Source organism: Ceratotherium simum, chromosome 23 (genome assembly GCF_057802395.1).
Source record: "Ceratotherium simum simum isolate JZ-2026a chromosome 23, ASM5780239v1, whole genome shotgun sequence".
Lineage (NCBI taxonomy): Eukaryota > Metazoa > Chordata > Mammalia > Perissodactyla > Rhinocerotidae > Ceratotherium > Ceratotherium simum.
The window spans coordinates 2,613,914-2,631,860 of NC_141922.1; the positions used below are offsets into that span (position 1 = coordinate 2,613,914).

General features: G+C 56.1%; 1 protein-coding gene across 1 annotated transcript in view; it reads left to right on the top strand.

Annotated features, from left to right (window-relative positions):
* Nucleotides 1-10,362, top strand: part of TSNARE1 (t-SNARE domain containing 1) — a 123,382-nt gene extending 113,020 nt beyond the window's left edge. The window contains exon 13 of the mRNA XM_087447388.1: nucleotides 8,995-10,362. Coding sequence (XP_087303514.1) covers nucleotides 8,995-9,596 — 602 coding nt within the window. The 3' untranslated portion in view covers nucleotides 9,597-10,362. The remainder of the gene's footprint in view (nucleotides 1-8,994) is intronic.
* Nucleotides 10,363-17,947: the final 7,585 nt, after the last annotated feature.

Below are 17,947 nucleotides of genomic sequence, written 5' to 3' on the forward strand. Positions count from 1 at the left end.
GCCCACCTTTGCCGGAAGATTCTGTGCCTGGTGAGGATGGCATGAGGTGTCCGGCTGGGCCTTCACTGCCGCACACGGCCATCTCTGGTCCCAGCGGCCGTGCTGGCTCGCTCCTGCTGCCGCCTCCTTCAGCGCCTCCTCCTGCCCGCTCCTCCTCCTCCAGATGCCTCTGAATGTCCGGCCAGGAGCGCCCTTCGCCTCTCTTCGGTCTACACGTGTTGGCTCCACCCCCTCCTTGGAGCTGAGCCCCACTGGACCCTGCCTTCCTTGGGAGCTGCTAGAAGGACTTTGGGGCCGAAGCTGGGAGCAGGACCAGCTCCCTCTTGAGGGCCAGCAAGTGGACAGCCTCATGGGGACAAGCAGGCGCCGCAAACATCTCCAACAGATGGCCGCAGCAGAACTTCCAGTGGGCGGAGCTGCATAGAGCAAGCCTGGGCCCGTGGGGAGATGTGTGGACCTGGGATGCGCCATCTGCGGGCTGGCCTTGGTCATGGGCCTGGGTGATGGGAGGGGCGGGGCCTGCCTCTTAGGCTTGCGGGAGGCTCCCCGCTCTCCTACAGCTGGAGCCAGACCTGGTTTTGGGGTGCTGCCAGGCAGAGTGGGCACACTGTGGGCGCCAAGAAGGGGCTGGCACTGCGTGGCACTGGTGTGGCTCTGGGTGCTCAGACCCATCCCACAAGTCCCCTGCCCTGGAGCATGGCAGGAACTTGGTGTCTGTGTTTGTCCCAGCGGTCCCCTGTGCTTGGCTCTGCAAAATCCCTTGTGGTGAGGCCCAGATGTCTCTGCCTGCCCTGGCCCCTTGGCCCCTGGGCTCTTCTCCAACAGGCAGCCAACTGACTGGTCCCTTAGTGCTGTGTGCTCCTCCTGGAAGAGGCCTGGTACAGTCACTGAGGTTTGTTGACTCACTGAGGGAGAGAGAGTGAGATGAGGGCAGGCCTTCCCCTGGCAGAGCTGAGACGAGGGGCAGGGAAATGGCTGCAAAGCCTTATTTGGGGAGGGTAGAGACCACTGCTGGACGCCCAGCCCTGCCAGCTCCTCCCTCTGGATAAGCACTGGCTGGGGCTGGGGCAGGGTCCAGCCTGCAGGGGCATGGCACGGCTGGCTGCTGGGGCTGAGGACAGCCAGTGGACAGTGTGCTGGGCCCTCCACGGGGAGCCTGTGCTCTGAGGCTGCTGAGCAGGCAGCTTTCCCATTTCCCCTGAGGCCCCGTGCTGGCCATGACTTGGGGTGCACACGCCTGCTCTCTGCACGTTTGGGGAAGCAGTGCTGAAGGGGGTTGTCTTTGGCCCCCGGAGGCCTGACCCAGAGCCCGAGTGCCCCGTAGCCCCCCGGCGCAGAGCCTCTCCGGGGCAGCTTCCTCTGAGCACCCCCTGCACCAAGACTGGGGTGAGCTGGGGGCCTGTGGCCCTGCAGGGCTGCCCCCAGCCGGCCGATGAGGCAGCACGGTGCCGCAGGACACGTGGTGGGTGCTGTGGAAGGAGGGAGCTGGCTGAGAGCCGGGGTCTGCTTGTGCGGTGTCCCAGGGTAGAGCTGCGTCTCATCTGGGAAGTGCTGTGCGGGCTAAGAGCACCCACAGCGCAGCACTGGGCCTGCAGCCTGTGCACCGAGCCCTGGGGCCCCAGGACGTTTATTCTCTGGTCTGAGGGGGGGCCTCGGCTGCAGGAATCACTCGCGAGTCTGGGCAGTATGTTACTGTCAGAGTCGGCCTCTGAGTGTCCCCAGGGCCCCAGCTTGGTGCAGACCAGGATTGGGCTTTGTCCAAGACTGAGGGCAGGTCCCAGCACAGCCCGGGCTGTGTAGTCACGGGGCAGAGAAGAGGCCCAACCGGGAGTGTGGCGTCCAGTGCCCGACACTGCCCCGGACACTGCTGTCTTCTGTGCCCGGGACAGCTTTTCTTCTCTCTGCTTCCAGCTCCTCCCATGACAGGAGCAAGGCCAGGCTGCTGCTGCTGGGGTCTGGGGGTGCAAGGTGGCTCGTTTGCACGTGAGCAGGGCAGTGGCAGGGGCAGGGACAGGGACCTGGGTGGACGCCTCCTCCCTGCAGGGCTGTTCCTGCCGCAGTGGCGGCTGTGGACAGATGACCCAGACTTCTGGTCCTGCCTCCCTTACCCACTCTCTTCCCTGCTGGTTGCAGAGGGCAGCGGCCCTTGATATGACAGGACCATGGAGAGTTCTGTTCTTCTGGTGGGGGGTGGTGCTGCACATGTGAGAGGAGCAGGGGTGCCCTGGCGTGAGGAGGGGGCTCAGACCCGTTGCCCACATCCTGCCTCTCCTTCTGATGGGGTTCCCCATGGAGGGGCCTGGGCCTCCTCACCCTGTAGTCAGGTGGGGCTGGAGGGAGCCCCAGGTGGACGCCCCGTTGGAGCACACCCACCGGGCTGAAGGGATGCTGTGCCTGGGCAGCGCCTGTGTTTATGGGGACCTTCTCTGCCTCAGGCCTCAGGCTCCTGCGACCTTCTCCGCTCTGGTGGTGCCCAGGTGCGCAGCCCCCCGAGGGGATGTACGAATCGAAGTGAGCTATTTCTGCCTCCAAGTCTCACCAAAATGTGTGAATATGGAGGCTTGTCTCTCCTCCTCTTTGAGACATTAACTGAATGCGCGTTTGCATCTGACCCGTCTGCCAGCAGTCGCAGCACTGGTCTCTGCTGGGGGCAGGCTTCTTGGGCCCCAGTTTGTCGTCTGGGCAGCGTCGAGGTCCTTCCTGTGGGTAGATGAGGGAGCAGCATAGAGTCGCCCGGCGGCCTCACCTGGATTAAAACCCAGTTCCTACTGTGGCCGCATGCGCCATCTTAACTCCCTGCTGCCCACAGCCTGGCCGTGCGCTCACAGCGCAGCTCGGACGGGTTTGGTGCGTGTTCTATGCGGCGCTGAGCAGAATCCTCTGATTTCCTGGGGGCGTCCTGGGGCCTCGTCAGGGCAGCTCAGCTGTGCTGCTGGTGTGACGTCTCGGGGGCCTGTTGACACCCTCTGCAGGTCCTGCCTGAAGTCCCTGGTCCCACTCAGCCCCACGCCGTGGTTAGAAGCAGCTGGTCAGTGCTCGAGGCCGCGGGCCGGTGCGTGCTGGTGCCCAGTGCCCTGTGCGTGGAGAAAGATGTTCACAGACCCGATCATGGCCATCCTCGTGGCAGCTCTATAAGATGCGCGGAGACGAGGCCCAGCCGCTTTTCAGAGGCCGTGGCCAGGGTGGGGGCCCCCGAGGCTGCAGAGGCGTAGCGGAGCCCGGCATCTGCCCCTCTATGAGTGAGCTGCGCCTGCCGTGAGGGGCACTGCCAGGCCCTCCATCCTGGCGGCTCCTGCCAGCCAGGGCCCACACCAGGCGAGCTGCCCAGCACCCCCTGCAGCCTCTGCTTCTCGGGAGGCCAGTGAGCACCCAGGGCAGATTCCCGCCCCTGGGCCTCGGCTCCCCTGGGGTGTCCTCAGGGTCTCCACTCTGTAATTGCTTCTGTTGTCTTGATTTGCAGATAGTATTGAAGCCAGCCTTGAGGCTGCGTCCTCGCACGCAGAGGCAGCCAGCGAGCTCCTGGCTGGGGCCAGCCGGCACCAAGTAAGTCAGTGTGAGGGGCCAGCCCGCAGCCCCCTCTGTCCCTGTCCCCCTGGGAGGCCCAGGCCCTGCCTGCCCTTGGGAGGGGCACGCCCACAGGGTCTTCTGTGAGCCAAGTGGACTGGTGTGGGGGAGGGGAGAGGTAGGGGCACCGGGGTCTGCGCCCAAGGTGGTCTGCACCTCCTGCTAGAGAGTGGCCAGGGCCTTTACCCAGCTGGCCCAGCAGAAGCTAGAGGGCAGGGCGTGAGTTGAGAGCATGAGCAGGGCCTGTGTGGTGGGTCTCCCTGCAGTGGGCGCCGAGCGTGGCTCTGGTTCCCCAGGAGTGTGCTGCACGCTCGCTGAGCTGCCCCCACAGAAAGCTCTGTGGCTTGTCCCTTTTTCTCAGAGGGAGAGCTGGGTCTGTCGGAGTCTATCACCTTCCTGGAGGACGCTAGCCATGGAGAGGGCTCCGCTGACCCTCCCACTCCTCCACCTGCTGCCTAGGCACCTGTGTGGCTAGGCATCTGGCCCAGGCCTGGCTGGGGGCTAGGAGGGGTCTTCCTTGCTTGGAGGGAGCAGAACTTGGCCTGGGACACAAGGGCTGGCTCAGGGGGATTGAGGACAAATGTCAGACTTTTATTTGCTTCAGATGGGGCTTACAGCAGCCTTGGGGACCAACTGCCGGGCAGTCCTTGTGACTTTGCTGACGCGCGGCCTCCATGTGAGCACATGACTGGGCCAGGCAGGCTTGGGCCTTGTCCATCTGAGAGGGGGGTCTGGCAGCTGTGCTCCGCCCGCTCCCTCAGTCACTCTGGTCCTGCGCTCCATGCTGGGCTCTGACATGCAGAAGTGGACCCCGCAGAGCCTGTCCCTTGAGGAGCAGCATCCCAGGGGTGGGCAGGGTGGGTGGTCCAGTCCAGCATCACGAGGGCCCTGGGCCAGTGGGGCAGGGAGGGCTTCCTGGGGGAGCACGTGTTCCATCTTGAAGGCAAAGCAGGAGTTGTACTGGCGGGGGGACAGCGTGCGCAGAGGCCAAAGGAAGGGCCGCCCGGGCAAGCTCAGGACACCGCAGGCCGGATTGTGGACAGCTGTGTGGGGGCCGTGCCAGTAGGAGCGGGGAGGGGGCACTGGGGAGAGGCAGGTGGATGATGCCCTCGTTCCCTGGGGGCTCTAGGAAGTCGAAGCTGTGCTTGGAAAGGGGCCTCTGATTGCCTTAGAGGGGAGGAGAGCGGAGGGGGCGACACTGTGGACCACTACAGGGACATGGGCAGGAGCGGCCCCTCCCAACGCCCCTCCCCTGCCTGGGGACCCCAGCTGGGGCAGGCCACACGCAGGACGGGCGGCTGCAAGACCCCAGGCCTGTGCTCCCCGAGAGTGCGGTGAGCGTGCAGTGCGGGTGTAAGGGTGGAGGCTGGGGCCCCGCTGGCCTCCCCTTTCCTCTGTCAGTGGCCATCAGACTCAGAAGTCAGGTGACCAAGGGTGACCACACAGACAGCTGGTGAACGCTGTACCAGGTTAGGAAACGGGCTGCGCCGGGGTCTCCCTGCAGGGTGGGAGCAGAGGCAGGGCTGGAGGTTGTGTGTACTGATGCCAGCTCGGGGCTCTGTCCCAACTCACGGCCTGCCACCTTCCATTATGCGGAGGGCACCCAGGCCCTCTACCTGGGACCTCTCCACCAGGCTTGGTCCGTCCAGGCCTCCTGGAGTAGAAGGCACAGGCTGCGACTGACAAGCAAGGTGGACTTGTTGGAAGCCCAGGACCAGCCTCTCTCTAACGGGAACTCTCCTGAGTGGTGGCGCCTGCCAGGGGCCCTCACCACCAGAAAGCCTCATCTCGAGAGGGAAGCAACAAGCCAGCAGGGCAGCTCCTGCTAGGAGGACCCAGGGACCACCAAGTCAGAAGGATCTGCAGATGCCTGAACTTTGGAAGGAAGATGTGACAGTGAGGAGGAGGAGGAGGAGGAGGAAGAAGAGAAGCAGGAGGAGGAGCAGGAGGAGGAGGAGGCAGCACGGGCAGCCCCTGTGCCCATGGACACCTCATCAGGCTCAGACCCCCTGACCTGCCCCATTCCCAGGGAGCTGGTGGGCCCTCTGGGGTGCTGCTGTCGTCCCCCTATTTCCAGTGCAAAGCGGGAACCCCTGCGCCGTAGGTGAGGTGAGTGGGCTCAGACCCAGGAGGTACAGGAAAAGTTGCTGCCACACAGTAATGTCTTCGTGCTCCCCCTACTTCCAGACAGCATGTCGGGGGGTGTCCAGCGAGACAGGGCATCCCCATGCCCGTGTTGCAGGCCCAGTTAGTTTTCCCTGGGACCTTTATTGACTCATCCTCCACGCCTAGACAATTGCAAGGGTTAAGGATCCCTACAGCCAGGCCTTTTACGTGCAGATTGGGGATTTGAGGCCCAAAGAAGAGAAGAGAACGGTTTTCCCAAGGTTACGTAGCTAGCAGGAGGTGGAGATGGTTTTGGAGCCCAGTCTGTAGGATTCCACGTCCAGGGCTTTTCCTGCTCCCCTGGGAAAGTTCTGCTTTCATATCCACCCCTCATGCTTCTGGGACATCTGCTTGATGGATGGGTGGATGCACAGACAGACAGATGGACAGGTGGATGGGTGGAGGGACTGAGAGATTGAAAGAGTATTACAGGCATTACAGGTGGATGAATGGGTGAGTGGATGGATGGATGAACAGGTGTGGGTAAATGGTTGAAAGAATGGATCAAGGATGGATAGATGATGGATGGATGGATGGAAGGACAAATGTATACCTTGGGCAGTTGGATAGGTGAGTGGATAGATGGATGGATGGACAGAGGCATGGGTGAATAGGTGGATGGATGGATGATAGATGGGTGAATGATGGATGGATGGATGGATGGATGGATGAACAGAAGTGTGGGTAAATGGATGAAAGAATGGATCAAGGATGGATAGATGATGGATGGATGGATGGATGGAAGGACCAATATATACCTGGGTGGGTGGATGGGTGAGTGGATGGATGGATGGATGGACAGAGGCATGGGTGAATAGGTGGATGGATGGATGATAGATGGGTGAATGATGGATGGATGGATGGATGGATGAACAGAGGTGTGGGTAAATGGATGAAAGAATGGATCAAGGATGGATAGATGATGGATGGATGGATGGAAGGACAGATGTATATGGATGAATGGGTGAGTGAATGGATGGATGGATGAACAGAGGCGTGCGTGAATAGATGGATGGATGGATGATAGATGGGTGAATAGTGGATGGATGGATGGATGGATGGATGAACAGAGGTGTGGGTAAATGGATGAAAGAATGGATCAAGGATGGATAGATGATGGATGGATGGATGGAAGGACAGATGTATACTGGATGAATGGGTGAGTGAATGGATGGATGGATGAACAGAGGCGTGCGTGAATAGATGGATGGATGGATGGATGGATGGATGGATGGATGGATGAACAGAGGTGTGGGTAAATGGATGAAAGAATGGATCAAGGATGGATAGATGATGGATGGATGGATGGAAGGACAGATGTATACTGGATGAATGGGTGAGTGAATGGATGGATGGATGAACATAGGCGTGCGTGAATAGCTGGATGGATGGATGATAGATGGGTGAATGGTGGATGGATGGATGGATGGATGAACAGAGGTGTGGGTAAATGGATGAAAGAATGGATCAAGGATGGATAGATGATGGATGGATGGATGGAAGGACAGATGTATACTGGATGAATGGGTGAGTGAATGGATGGATGGATGAACAGAGGCGTGCGTGAATAGCTGGATGGATGGATGATAGATGGGTGAATGGTGGATGGATGGATGGATGGATGGATGAACAGAGGTGTGGGTAAATGGATGAAAGAATGGATCAAGGATGGATAGATGATGGATGGATGGATGGAAGGACAGATGTATACTGGATGAATGGGTGAGTGAATGGATGGATGGATGAACAGAGGCGTGCGTGAATAGCTGGATGGATGGATGATAGATGGGTGAATGGTGGATGGATGGATGGATGGATGGATGAACAGAGGTGTGGGTAAATGGATGAAAGAATGGATCAAGGATGGATAGATGATAGATGGATGGATGGATGGAAGGACAGATGTATACTGGATGAATGGGTGAGTGAATGGATGGATGGATGAACAGAGGCGTGCGTGAATAGATGGATGGATGGATGGATGGATGGATGGATGGATGGATGAACAGAGGTGTGGGTAAATGGATGAAAGAATGGATCAAGGATGGATAGATGATGGATGGATGGATGGAAGGACAGATGTATACTGGATGAATGGGTGAGTGAATGGATGGATGGATGAACATAGGCATGCGTGAATAGCTGGATGGATGGATGATAGATGGGTGAATGATGGATGGATGGATGGATGGATGAACAGAGGTGTGGGTAAATGGATGAAAGAATGGATCAAGGATGGATAGATGATGGATGGATGGATGGAAGGACAGATGTATACTGGATGAATGGGTGAGTGAATGGATGGATGGATGAACATAGGCATGCGTGAATAGCTGGATGGATGGATGATAGATGGGTGAATGATGGATGGATGGATGGATGGATGAACAGAGGTGTGGGTAAATGGATGAAAGAATGGATCAAGGATGGATAGATGATGGATGGATGGATGGAAGGACAGATGTATACTGGATGAATGGGTGAGTGAATGGATGGATGGATGAACAGAGGCGTGCGTGAATAGCTGGATGGATGGATGATAGATGGGTGAATGGTGGATGGATGGATGGATGGATGGATGAACAGAGGTGTGGGTAAATGGATGAAAGAATGGATCAAGGATGGATAGATGATAGATGGATGGATGGATGGAAGGACCAATATATACCTGGGTGGGTGGATGGGTGAGTGGATGGATGGATGGATGGACAGAGGCATGGGTAAATGGATGAATGAATGGATTGAGGATGGATGGCTGAGAGATGAGTAGATGGGTGGATAGGTGGATGGATGAATGTAAGGAAGGAGGATGAAGGGAAGGAAGGAGATGGTTAGAGGGAGGATGGACGGATGATTGATGAACAAGTGGATGGGCAGGTAGACGAGCAGATGAGTGGGGGGATGTGTCTAGGTAGACAGACGGGATGGTGGGTAGATAATGGCCCACGTGGGTGGATGGGCAAGTGGATGGATGCCTAGATGGCGGGTGGATGGATGGACGGATGGCAGCATGGTGGCAGGTACCCAGGCTTTGGAGTTGCCAGGCTGAGGTTCCAGCCTCAGCCTTACTGGAGTGAGTCTCCCACGCTCACTCTTGGTGTCTGAGTAAAGGTACTGCCGCCCGCCGCAGTGAGGCCCCGTGAGGCCCACAGAGCTACATGTGCAGGGGCCTCGCCTGAGTTACTCTCCCGGCACCTCCTGTTCCTCCCGGGGTTGCCCCCGCCCGGCTGGTGAAGGCTCACATTTCCTGTCTCCCTCTGCTAGCCGACGAGGAGGACGAGGCCCACGAGGCCCCCAGCTGCCTGTGGCTGCCCCTGCGGACTCTGGATGGGCCGAGCCTGCCCGAGCCCGACCCCCTGGACCTCCGAGGAGCCTTCCCCGCCCCCACCTCCTCACCCTCCCCACCTGCCTCCCCGGCCTCGGCGCCCCCGGCAGCCGCGTTCCCGGGGCCTTTCCGGCCCTCCCCGCCTTCCTCTGCACTCCCCCAGCCCTCCGGGAGGCCGGTGGTGGCTGAGGCGTCCGAGTTCGAGCGGCGGCTGCTGGATTTCCATCGGCGGCAGGGTGGCCTGCTCTCCTCCTGGTCCCAGCAGCAGAGTGCACTGATGGCCCAGCAGAACCTGCTGCTGCGGCGGCTGGCCGAGCAGAGCCAGCGGCTAGCAGACGGCGTCGAGGCCCTCAACCGGACCCTCAAGAGGCTGGTGGAGGCCCGCCCCTCCCGGGGAGCCTCCCCCACAGTCCCAGACAGCACCCCTGCCGGCGGAGAGGCCCAGGGGCCCTCCAGAGGCTCCCAGAGCAGCCCCCAGGGCACCCACCCAGGCCTGGAGGTCTTCTCAGGGATGATTCTGAAGGTGGAGGAGGAGCTCTAGGGTCTGGGCCCCGGAGGTCACAGGCGGGGCAGAGATGCCAGGCCTCCTCCTAAGGGGGGCTGGGGGAGAGGTGGGCAGAGACGGGGCCTCGACGGAGCCTGAGAGGACACAGGCTGGCCAGCTGTGGTCGCCCCTTCTGTTGCTGCCGTTGTCTGTGGGGCTCTGTGACCTGCAAGCAAGGGCTTCCGGGAGCCCATCCACCGGGACCGACAGAGGTCTGCTCAGGGAGCACGCAGCTGGGGGGGCAGAGGGACGCTGGCAGAGAGCCCGGCGTCCACTCCACATCCTGCGCTGTAACCGGCCGGGTGAGTGGTGGAGGACAGAGCACGGCGTGTCTGTGCCGGCCGGCAGGCACAGCGGCAGGAAGAAGCATGCCGGGTGCGGCTCCCCCCGACTGGCGCCTCGGTCGTTGGGACCCTGGAATGTGGCTCTGCTGGGTGCCAAGAAGGCCCCCAGAGTGTGCCCTTCAGTGACTCCTGGAAGCCTCCTCCTTCGTGGCCATGTGACTCGGAGGGCTGAGCTCCTGCGGTCCTCTTGCTTCTGGCCGAGGGAACCACGTCCCGTGGGCCTGGAGTTGTCCCTCTCCAGCTTTGTCTCTGTGGTACGGTGTCTGTGTGCACATGTGTTACTCGGTCCTGTGTGTGGTGGGGTGTCATTTTGTACCTGTTGGTTTTTCTTCCAAAAAATATTTTTGTTATATAAGCATAAAATAACAAAAAAACATCGTAACCACGATGCTGCTGGTGAGTAAACGAGATGGAACCTGTTCGGTTCTCTTCCGTGGGCTGCGCCTCTACTTCCAGCCCCAGCAGGGAGCCCAGCGTGCTCCCCGGGTCTCAGGTCCTCCCCCATCCATCACCTCCTTTGGCCCTTGTGTGGTCCCTGGGGCCCAGCACCACTCCTGGCCCTGTTAGGCAGGGCACAAGCCACAGCCAGACAGCTGGCGGGGGTCGTGGGGGGCCAGCAGGAGAGGGCAAGTGGCCCCACCCCCCGGGGCCTCGCTGGTCTGGACCTCCTGCCCTCCTTCTGCTCCTCCTTGGCCTCCCCCTGACTCTTGTGGATAAAGCCTTTTCTAGAAGCAGGAGGCTGAAGCACTGACATGACCTGGACGGCCTGCTGTTCCCAGGGCTCCCAGGGAAGCCCAGCGGCATAGAAAGCCAAGACCTTTGTCACCGGCCCAGTGGGAGGGACTTTTCCTGGGTTTCAGTTTTTACCATAGGGCCAGCACGTCAGTATGTGGCATGTGACACACCAGCATGTCAGTAAATTTTGTCTAAAAGAGAAAGCCCAAACCCTTTAGCCACACATCCAGCTGCCCTGCCGTGTGGCCCCGCACCCTTCTGACCTCCTCTCCCTCCGTGGTCCAGAGGACATCATTTTTTCTCCATGGTGGACTTTACTCAGATGGCCCCTCCTGGGAAGCCTGCCTTCTACCCTACAAATCTCGGATCCATCTCAGTGCCATCTCTGAGAAGTCTTTGTAAATCTTCATTCCAGGTGGAAGAGATGGACCCTTCTTGTTCACTAAAAGATGCCCCCTGTGGTTTATGTTCACCTCCCTATTGGCAGTGAATGCTACTTCTTGTGTTGTAGGCTAACCCTGGTCAACCCCTAATGTAGTCCCAACTGAGCCCTAACCCTGGTCACACGCTGAGCCCTGACCCTGGTCACTCACTGAGCCCTGACCCTGATCACACTCTGAGCCCTGATCCTGGTCACACGCTGACCCCTGATCCTGGTCATACTCTGACCCCTGACCCTGATCACACTCTCAGCCCTGACCCTGGTCACACTCTGATCCCTGACCCTGGTCACACTCTCAGCCCGGATCCTGGTCACACACTGAGCCCTGACACTGGTCACATGCTGAGACTTGGTCCTGGTCACATGCTGAGCCCTGATCCTGGTCACACACTGAGCCCTGACCCTGGTTACGCTCTGAGCTCTGATCCTGATCCCTGACCTGGTCAGTCCCATAATACGTATCAAGAGCCTTCTCTGGCCGGGATCATGTACTAAGTGCTGAGGATACAGAAGCGACCAAGGCAGACAAGAGGCCTCTCCTCTCGGAGCTCATGGTCTGCTGCAGAAATCAATACTGAGCAAGTAAATACATATTTGGTGAGTGTTATTCTGGGTATCAGTTAAAACTAGTTAGATGTATTTGACAGAAATCCCAGAATGGTGTGTTTTAGAGGAGATAGACTTTATGGCTCTTACATAAAAGAAATCTGGAGAGTGGTAATCCAGAGCCAGCAAGGTGGCTCCACAGTCCTCAGAGACCCAGGCGGCTTTCAGCTCCTTACTCCATCATGGTGCTCATGGTCCAAAACAGCTGCGAGACTCCTGCCATTGCGCTCATGTTCCAAGCAGCAGGATGGAGGGAAGGGACTAAGAAGAGCACACCCCCTCTCTTCAGGGGCTCCTCTGCCTGCATCTCATCCCATCGGCTGGCAGTGAGTCAGGTGCTCACACTGAGTTGCAGTAGAAGCGGGGAAGTATCTTTAGAGCTTTAGCGCCAAATGGAGGTCCTGTTACTGGAGGGAGGGAGGTGCTGAGCAGCCCCCCGTGGAGCCAACAGCCAGGACCAGCCGTGCTGAGGGCTGCGACGGGTCCCTGAGGAAGCCCAGGGGCAGAGGCCTTCAGGACAGCTCGGCAGACGTCAGGGAGGCCGGCAGAGCAGGCTGGGTGGAGAGGAGGGGCCCGCAGGGTCCGGGCAGCGGGGTCAGGGCAAGGTTGGGGATAAACGACCCCACTCCTGCTTTGGGGCTGAGGAGCCGCGGCCTGAGAGGTGGCGTGGCTGCTGAGAGGCAGAGGGGTGCGTCCTGGTCTGTCTGCCTCCACAGCCCAGTCTGCCCTTTGCCCTCTGAGGCCGGAGCCCTGTGCTGCCAGATGCAGAGGGCCTGCAGGGGTGTGACTGGGACGGGGGACCCGTGCGTCAGGCCAGTGGTCTGGGGTGCGTGGAGTAGCATAGGCCCCACGCAGGGAGAGCAGAGGCCCCGTCTGGCCTCTGGGGCGGGGCATTCATGCACAGAAGGGCAACCGAAGTCAGTCCGGAATGCTGCCCTGGGACCTGGGGCTCTGGACGCTCCTTCTCCTGGAATGGGGTAGCGTGGCCAGAAGATCCGTTGGGAAGGAGCCTGCAGTCTTGGTTTAAACAAGAGCTGGTCAGAATCAGAGCTTTTGAGGAAGGAAAGTTCTTAGCACGTGAGGTGGAGGCAGCGGGGAAGACATCTGAGCATCCTGGGATGGGACTCCAGCTGAAGTCAGACCAGAGCCGTCAACCTCAGATCTGCACGTCTCTACTGTCACCCAGGCAGCCCAGGTTCGGAACCGGAGTGACCAGGAGGATGGTGGGGCAGAAGAGGGCTGCTGGGGGGGTGGTGAGGCCAGGGGTGGCGTCCTGGGCGAGGCCCTGGGCCCAGCCTGAGGTGCTCCGGAGCAAGCAGGTGAGCAGGCGCTCGCAGCACGGGGCCACTGGGGCCGTGCGTGCTGACCTGCCCTGGGACTCAGGCCTGAGCAGGGAAGGGGGCACAGGTCAGCACTCAGAGGACCCCACATGGGCGCACGGGGAGAAAAGGAGTAGTCGGGGAAGGAGGAGAGCCACGAAGGCTGCAGAGACAGATGCCGGGGGAGGAGGAAAGCAGCATGCTGGGGACGCTGAAAGGGTCCTGATTTGGGGCTTCTCTTTGGCGTCAGTGACGATGGCAGGGAACGTTTCTATGGCATTCCTTGGCTTGACTGCAACGCCTTCTATGGCCTTCCGAGGCATGTTCCAGAAGAGACAGGCTGGAGAAAGGCTGGGATGGCTTCCATTAGAGCCAGAAGAGAGCACAGGTCACCTCGCCACACCCCTCAATGGTTTGGTTTACCAAAGGTGTGCCTGGGTGGCATTGGGGGCGCAGGGTGATGTCCACGGTCCTGGTGGAAAGCCAGGGGCAGCCTTGAGCCCGGTTTCAGAATGCGAAGCTCATGCCCTTTCCCCTCACTGGCTGCATTACCAGGTGAGTGAACCTCCTCCATCTGACTCAAAATGAGCAGGACCCGGTCCCCGCCCTGGGGGAGCAGTAGGAAACGGGGGAAGGGGGCAGATCTGCTCTTGGGGGATTGTGGGCTAGGCAGCCCAGTGGTCTCCCGCTACCAAACAGCTTAACGTGAAAAAGCCCCTGATTTTAAATGCTTTCCTGGCTTGCAGAGAATAAGCAAAACAACCAGTGTCGTCTCCTCACCACCACCTCACCCCTGCCGCCCCAAGCGGAAGTGCTCGAGTGGGAAGCAGATGAAAGGCTGGCCTGCAGACCCTGCATCCCGGCAGAAGGTCCTTTCTGGAGGGAAGGGTCCAGGCAGAATAAGAATAAGAATTATTCTTATAATTACCCACAGAATAAGAAGAACCATGAGAACCCACAGTCAGAGGCTGTGGGTCTGTCATGGGACGAGCCACCAAATGAAATAAATAACAAAATAGAAATAACAGAAACCGAAGTAACAAAACAATACCTTTAGGCCACGTTATGGGCTGAATTATGTCCCCCTAAAATTCAGATGTTGAAGTCCCCCAGGACCTCAGGATTGACTGTGTTTGGAGCTGGGGTGTTTACAGAGGTGATTAAGGGACATGAGGTCACTAGAGAGGCCCTGACCCAGTCTGACTGGGGTCTTTATGAGGAGATGAGGACACAGACACAGGGACGACCACGTGAGGACACGGGAGAGACGGCCGTCTACACGCCAGGGAGAGAGGCCTCAGGGGAACCAGCCCTGCCGACGCCTGGGTCTCTGACTTCCAGCCTCTTGAACTGTGAGAAGATAGATGCCTGTGGTTTAAGCTGCCCAGTCTTTGTTACGGCAGCCCTGGCCGATTAGTACAGGACCCAGTGGACTTCAGCTGTTCAGATTCGTCAGACACACAAGATAGTTTCTAAGAAACATTTTTAAAATAAGATGCAATCACAAAAGTGAGCAATAATAAGAGATTATCAACAGTGAGCAAGTGTGTCTGGAAACGGCCAACTATAACCTGTAGAAATGAGCTCAATGGGTGGGTCGAGCAACATATTTGGACACAGATGAAGTGAGGAATAGCGAACTGGAGGATGCATCTGAAGAAATGACAGTATCACAGAGAGAGGAGAAGCGGAAACTGTGATGGAGACTGAGGAGATGGAGAGGAGAATCAGAAGTTCAACGTGTGTCCTTGGGGTCCCGGGAGGGGAGAAGCTGGGACGCAGGCAAGGCGGTATGTGAGGGGCTGAGTGGTGAGCTCAGCTGACACCAGGCACGTGAACGAAAAGAAGTGCGTTCCTGGACGCGACACGGAGGAACCGCGCACGCCACGTGGGAGGGAAGCTCCTAGACGCAGCTGGAAAGGAAGGAAGAGACCGACAGCCCTGCTCACAGCTCATTTCACACCAGCAACAATGGAAGCCGGAAAGTGGTGCAGGAACATCTACCAAGTGTTGAGAGCAAATAACTGTCCACCTGGGATTATGTGCCAACAAACCGCCTTTCCAGAAGAAAGACAAAATGCAGACATTTTTGTACAGGTGAAAACTCTTGAGGGCTTACCACCGAGAGACTTTCAGCAAAGGAATTCCTGAGGATGGGCTTCGGGATGGAGGAGAATAACCTGAGAAGGAAGGTCTGTAACACAAGAACACTGAGCCAAGAAACTGGTCAAGATGTCGGTAAATCCAGCCAAGGACTGTGTGAAATAGTAAAATCACTTTATAATAAGATAATAATTAGGACTACAGTGTCTAATTTTTGGGGTTCAATATTTAGAAAGGATACCAGCTGGATGATAACAGTATATTAGTTGGGAAGACTTATTCAAGTATTCTGAGCGCGTATTATTTGCAGGGAAGTTAGATATTGATTAATTTTAGACTGTTGATAACTTGACATGACAAATACTCAAGGGTTCCTTCATGAAAATGAGAAACCTATGCTCTGCAAAAGACCCTGTTAGGAGGATGGAAAGACAAGTGACTTACTGGGAGAAAATATTTGTAAGTCACATATCTGACAGAGGACTTGCATCCTGAATATAAGAAGAGCTCTCTAAATTCAACAGTAAGGAAACAAATGGTTCTGTTAGAAAATGGGCGAAAGATTTGAGCAGACAGTTGGCCACAGAAGATCCATGGCTAGCAAATAAGCACTTGAAAAAATATTCAACATTATGAACCATTAGAGAAATGGAAATTAAAGCCATCACGAGATCCCACTCGGTGCCTGCTGGGATGGCTAAAATAAGACAGGATGCAGAGGAACTGGACCACTCACACGTGCTGGTGGGAAGGTAACATGGTACAGCCACTCGGGAAAGTCGTTTGGTAGTTTCTTTAAAAGTTAATTGTACACTTCCCATACTGCCCAACAATTGCACTCCTGGGTGTCTATCCTAGAGAAATAAAACTCATGTTCACACAAAAACCTGGACACAAATATTCCTGGCATCTTTATTTGTAGCAGCCCCAGATTAGAAATAATCCATGTGTCCTTCAGTGGGGAACTGGTTGACCGTGGAGCCACCACACCGTGGAGTCCTCCTCAGCAGTAACGATGGATGAGCCGTCTGGATGGTTCCCAGGGCATTTCGTGAGTAGAGGAGCCAGTCTCAAAGGTCACATGCCGTGTGATCCCTGTGTGTAACGTTCTCACGGTGACCAAATGATGGACCTGGAAGACAGGTTGACGGTTGCAGGGGTTCGGGAGGTGGGAGAGGGTGCGACTAGAGAGGGGCAGAGCAGGGGAGCCCCTGGGGTGTTGGGGCAGCTCTGTGTCCAATCACGGCGTGGTCACAGGAATCTCTGTATGTGACAAAATTCCCCACACACACACACACACACACACACACACACACACACACAGGAAACCTGTAACAAAATACAATGAAATTGAAGGCAGCAGCAACCCCTAGGAGAGCAGTGAGTGTTGCAGAACTAACTTCCGATCCAGTGAGACTGGAGTAAGAACACAGTCAGATAGAATTCCTTATTGAATAAAAAAAGAGAAACAGAATCACATAGAAGAAAAATCGGACAGATAGACACATGAGGCCAGCGTGTGGAATCATGCCCAGTAAACAGTTAATGCAGGCAGAGGAAAAGAGCCCATTACATGTCCAGGATGGTCACGTCAGAGGGGCGATCTCTCTCTGCCACGTATGACAGACTCACTGAAACACGGGGCTGTGGAGAAGGTGAAGGCAACGGCATAAAGGACAGGCCAGGCAGAAACTGTGCAAGAGAAGGTGGCAATGTCAGTTTGCCAGAATGGACGTTAAGACAAATATATTTATAAATAATAAGAATAAATAAATATGATAAAGAGAATTACTCCATGACAGCTTCAGCTCATCAGGAAGATGAAACCCTAAACTTGTATACACCTAATGAAATAGCTCAAAATAAAATAAATAAAGCAAAAATTTCTCACCTACCAAGGGACTCCACCATGATGGTAGAAGATTTCAACGTGGGGCACAGAGACGAGAAGTTAGTAAAGACAGAGCAGATCCCAGTACACTGAACACTGGGCTTCCTGGACACGTACAGACCCCGTACTGAACAGACAGAGAACGCTCTCTCTTCTCAAGGACGCCGGATGGTTGCAACTTTGACCACGAATTAGGTCATAGAGTGAGTGTCAGCAAGCTTCGGGGAGACGGGAATGCATAAAACACTGCAATTATTAGAAAACGCAATTATAAAAATGCAATCGTTAGATATTAATAGCAGAAAGATAAAGAAAAACTTCCTTGTATGTTTGGAAATTTAAAAACAGTTCTAAATAACTCCGAGGTCAAAGAAGAAATCATTAATGGATATGTAAAAAAGACGTAATTGAATAATAATGAAAATACAGCATATCGAAATCAGTGGGGTACTTCAAAGGAAATTAATAGTCTTAAATGCTTATACTACAAAAGAAGAAAGGCTGAAAATTAATGTATTAAGATATTAAAAAGACATTAAATAAAAGTAAAAGGACTATAGAACAAACCCAGGGAAATTAGAAGGAAGAAGATTGTAGAGACAAGAGCAGAATTTAACAAGTCATAATAGAGTCTCCACAAAGCCAGAAGCTTGTTCTTTGGAAAGAACAGGAAAACAGACAAATCACTAGTAAGATTGATCCAGGAGGAAAAGAGCAGAAATTCCAAAATAATAAGAAAATTCCATGAACAATTTTATGCCAACAAATTTGGAAACTTGGGGAAAAAAATGGACCGATTCCTGGAAATGTACAGCTCGCCACCACTGACTGTATGTAACCTGAATAGACGCCTTGGTAGTTCTGTCGCCACTAAAGAGATTGAATCGGTAGGAAAAACTCTTTCCACA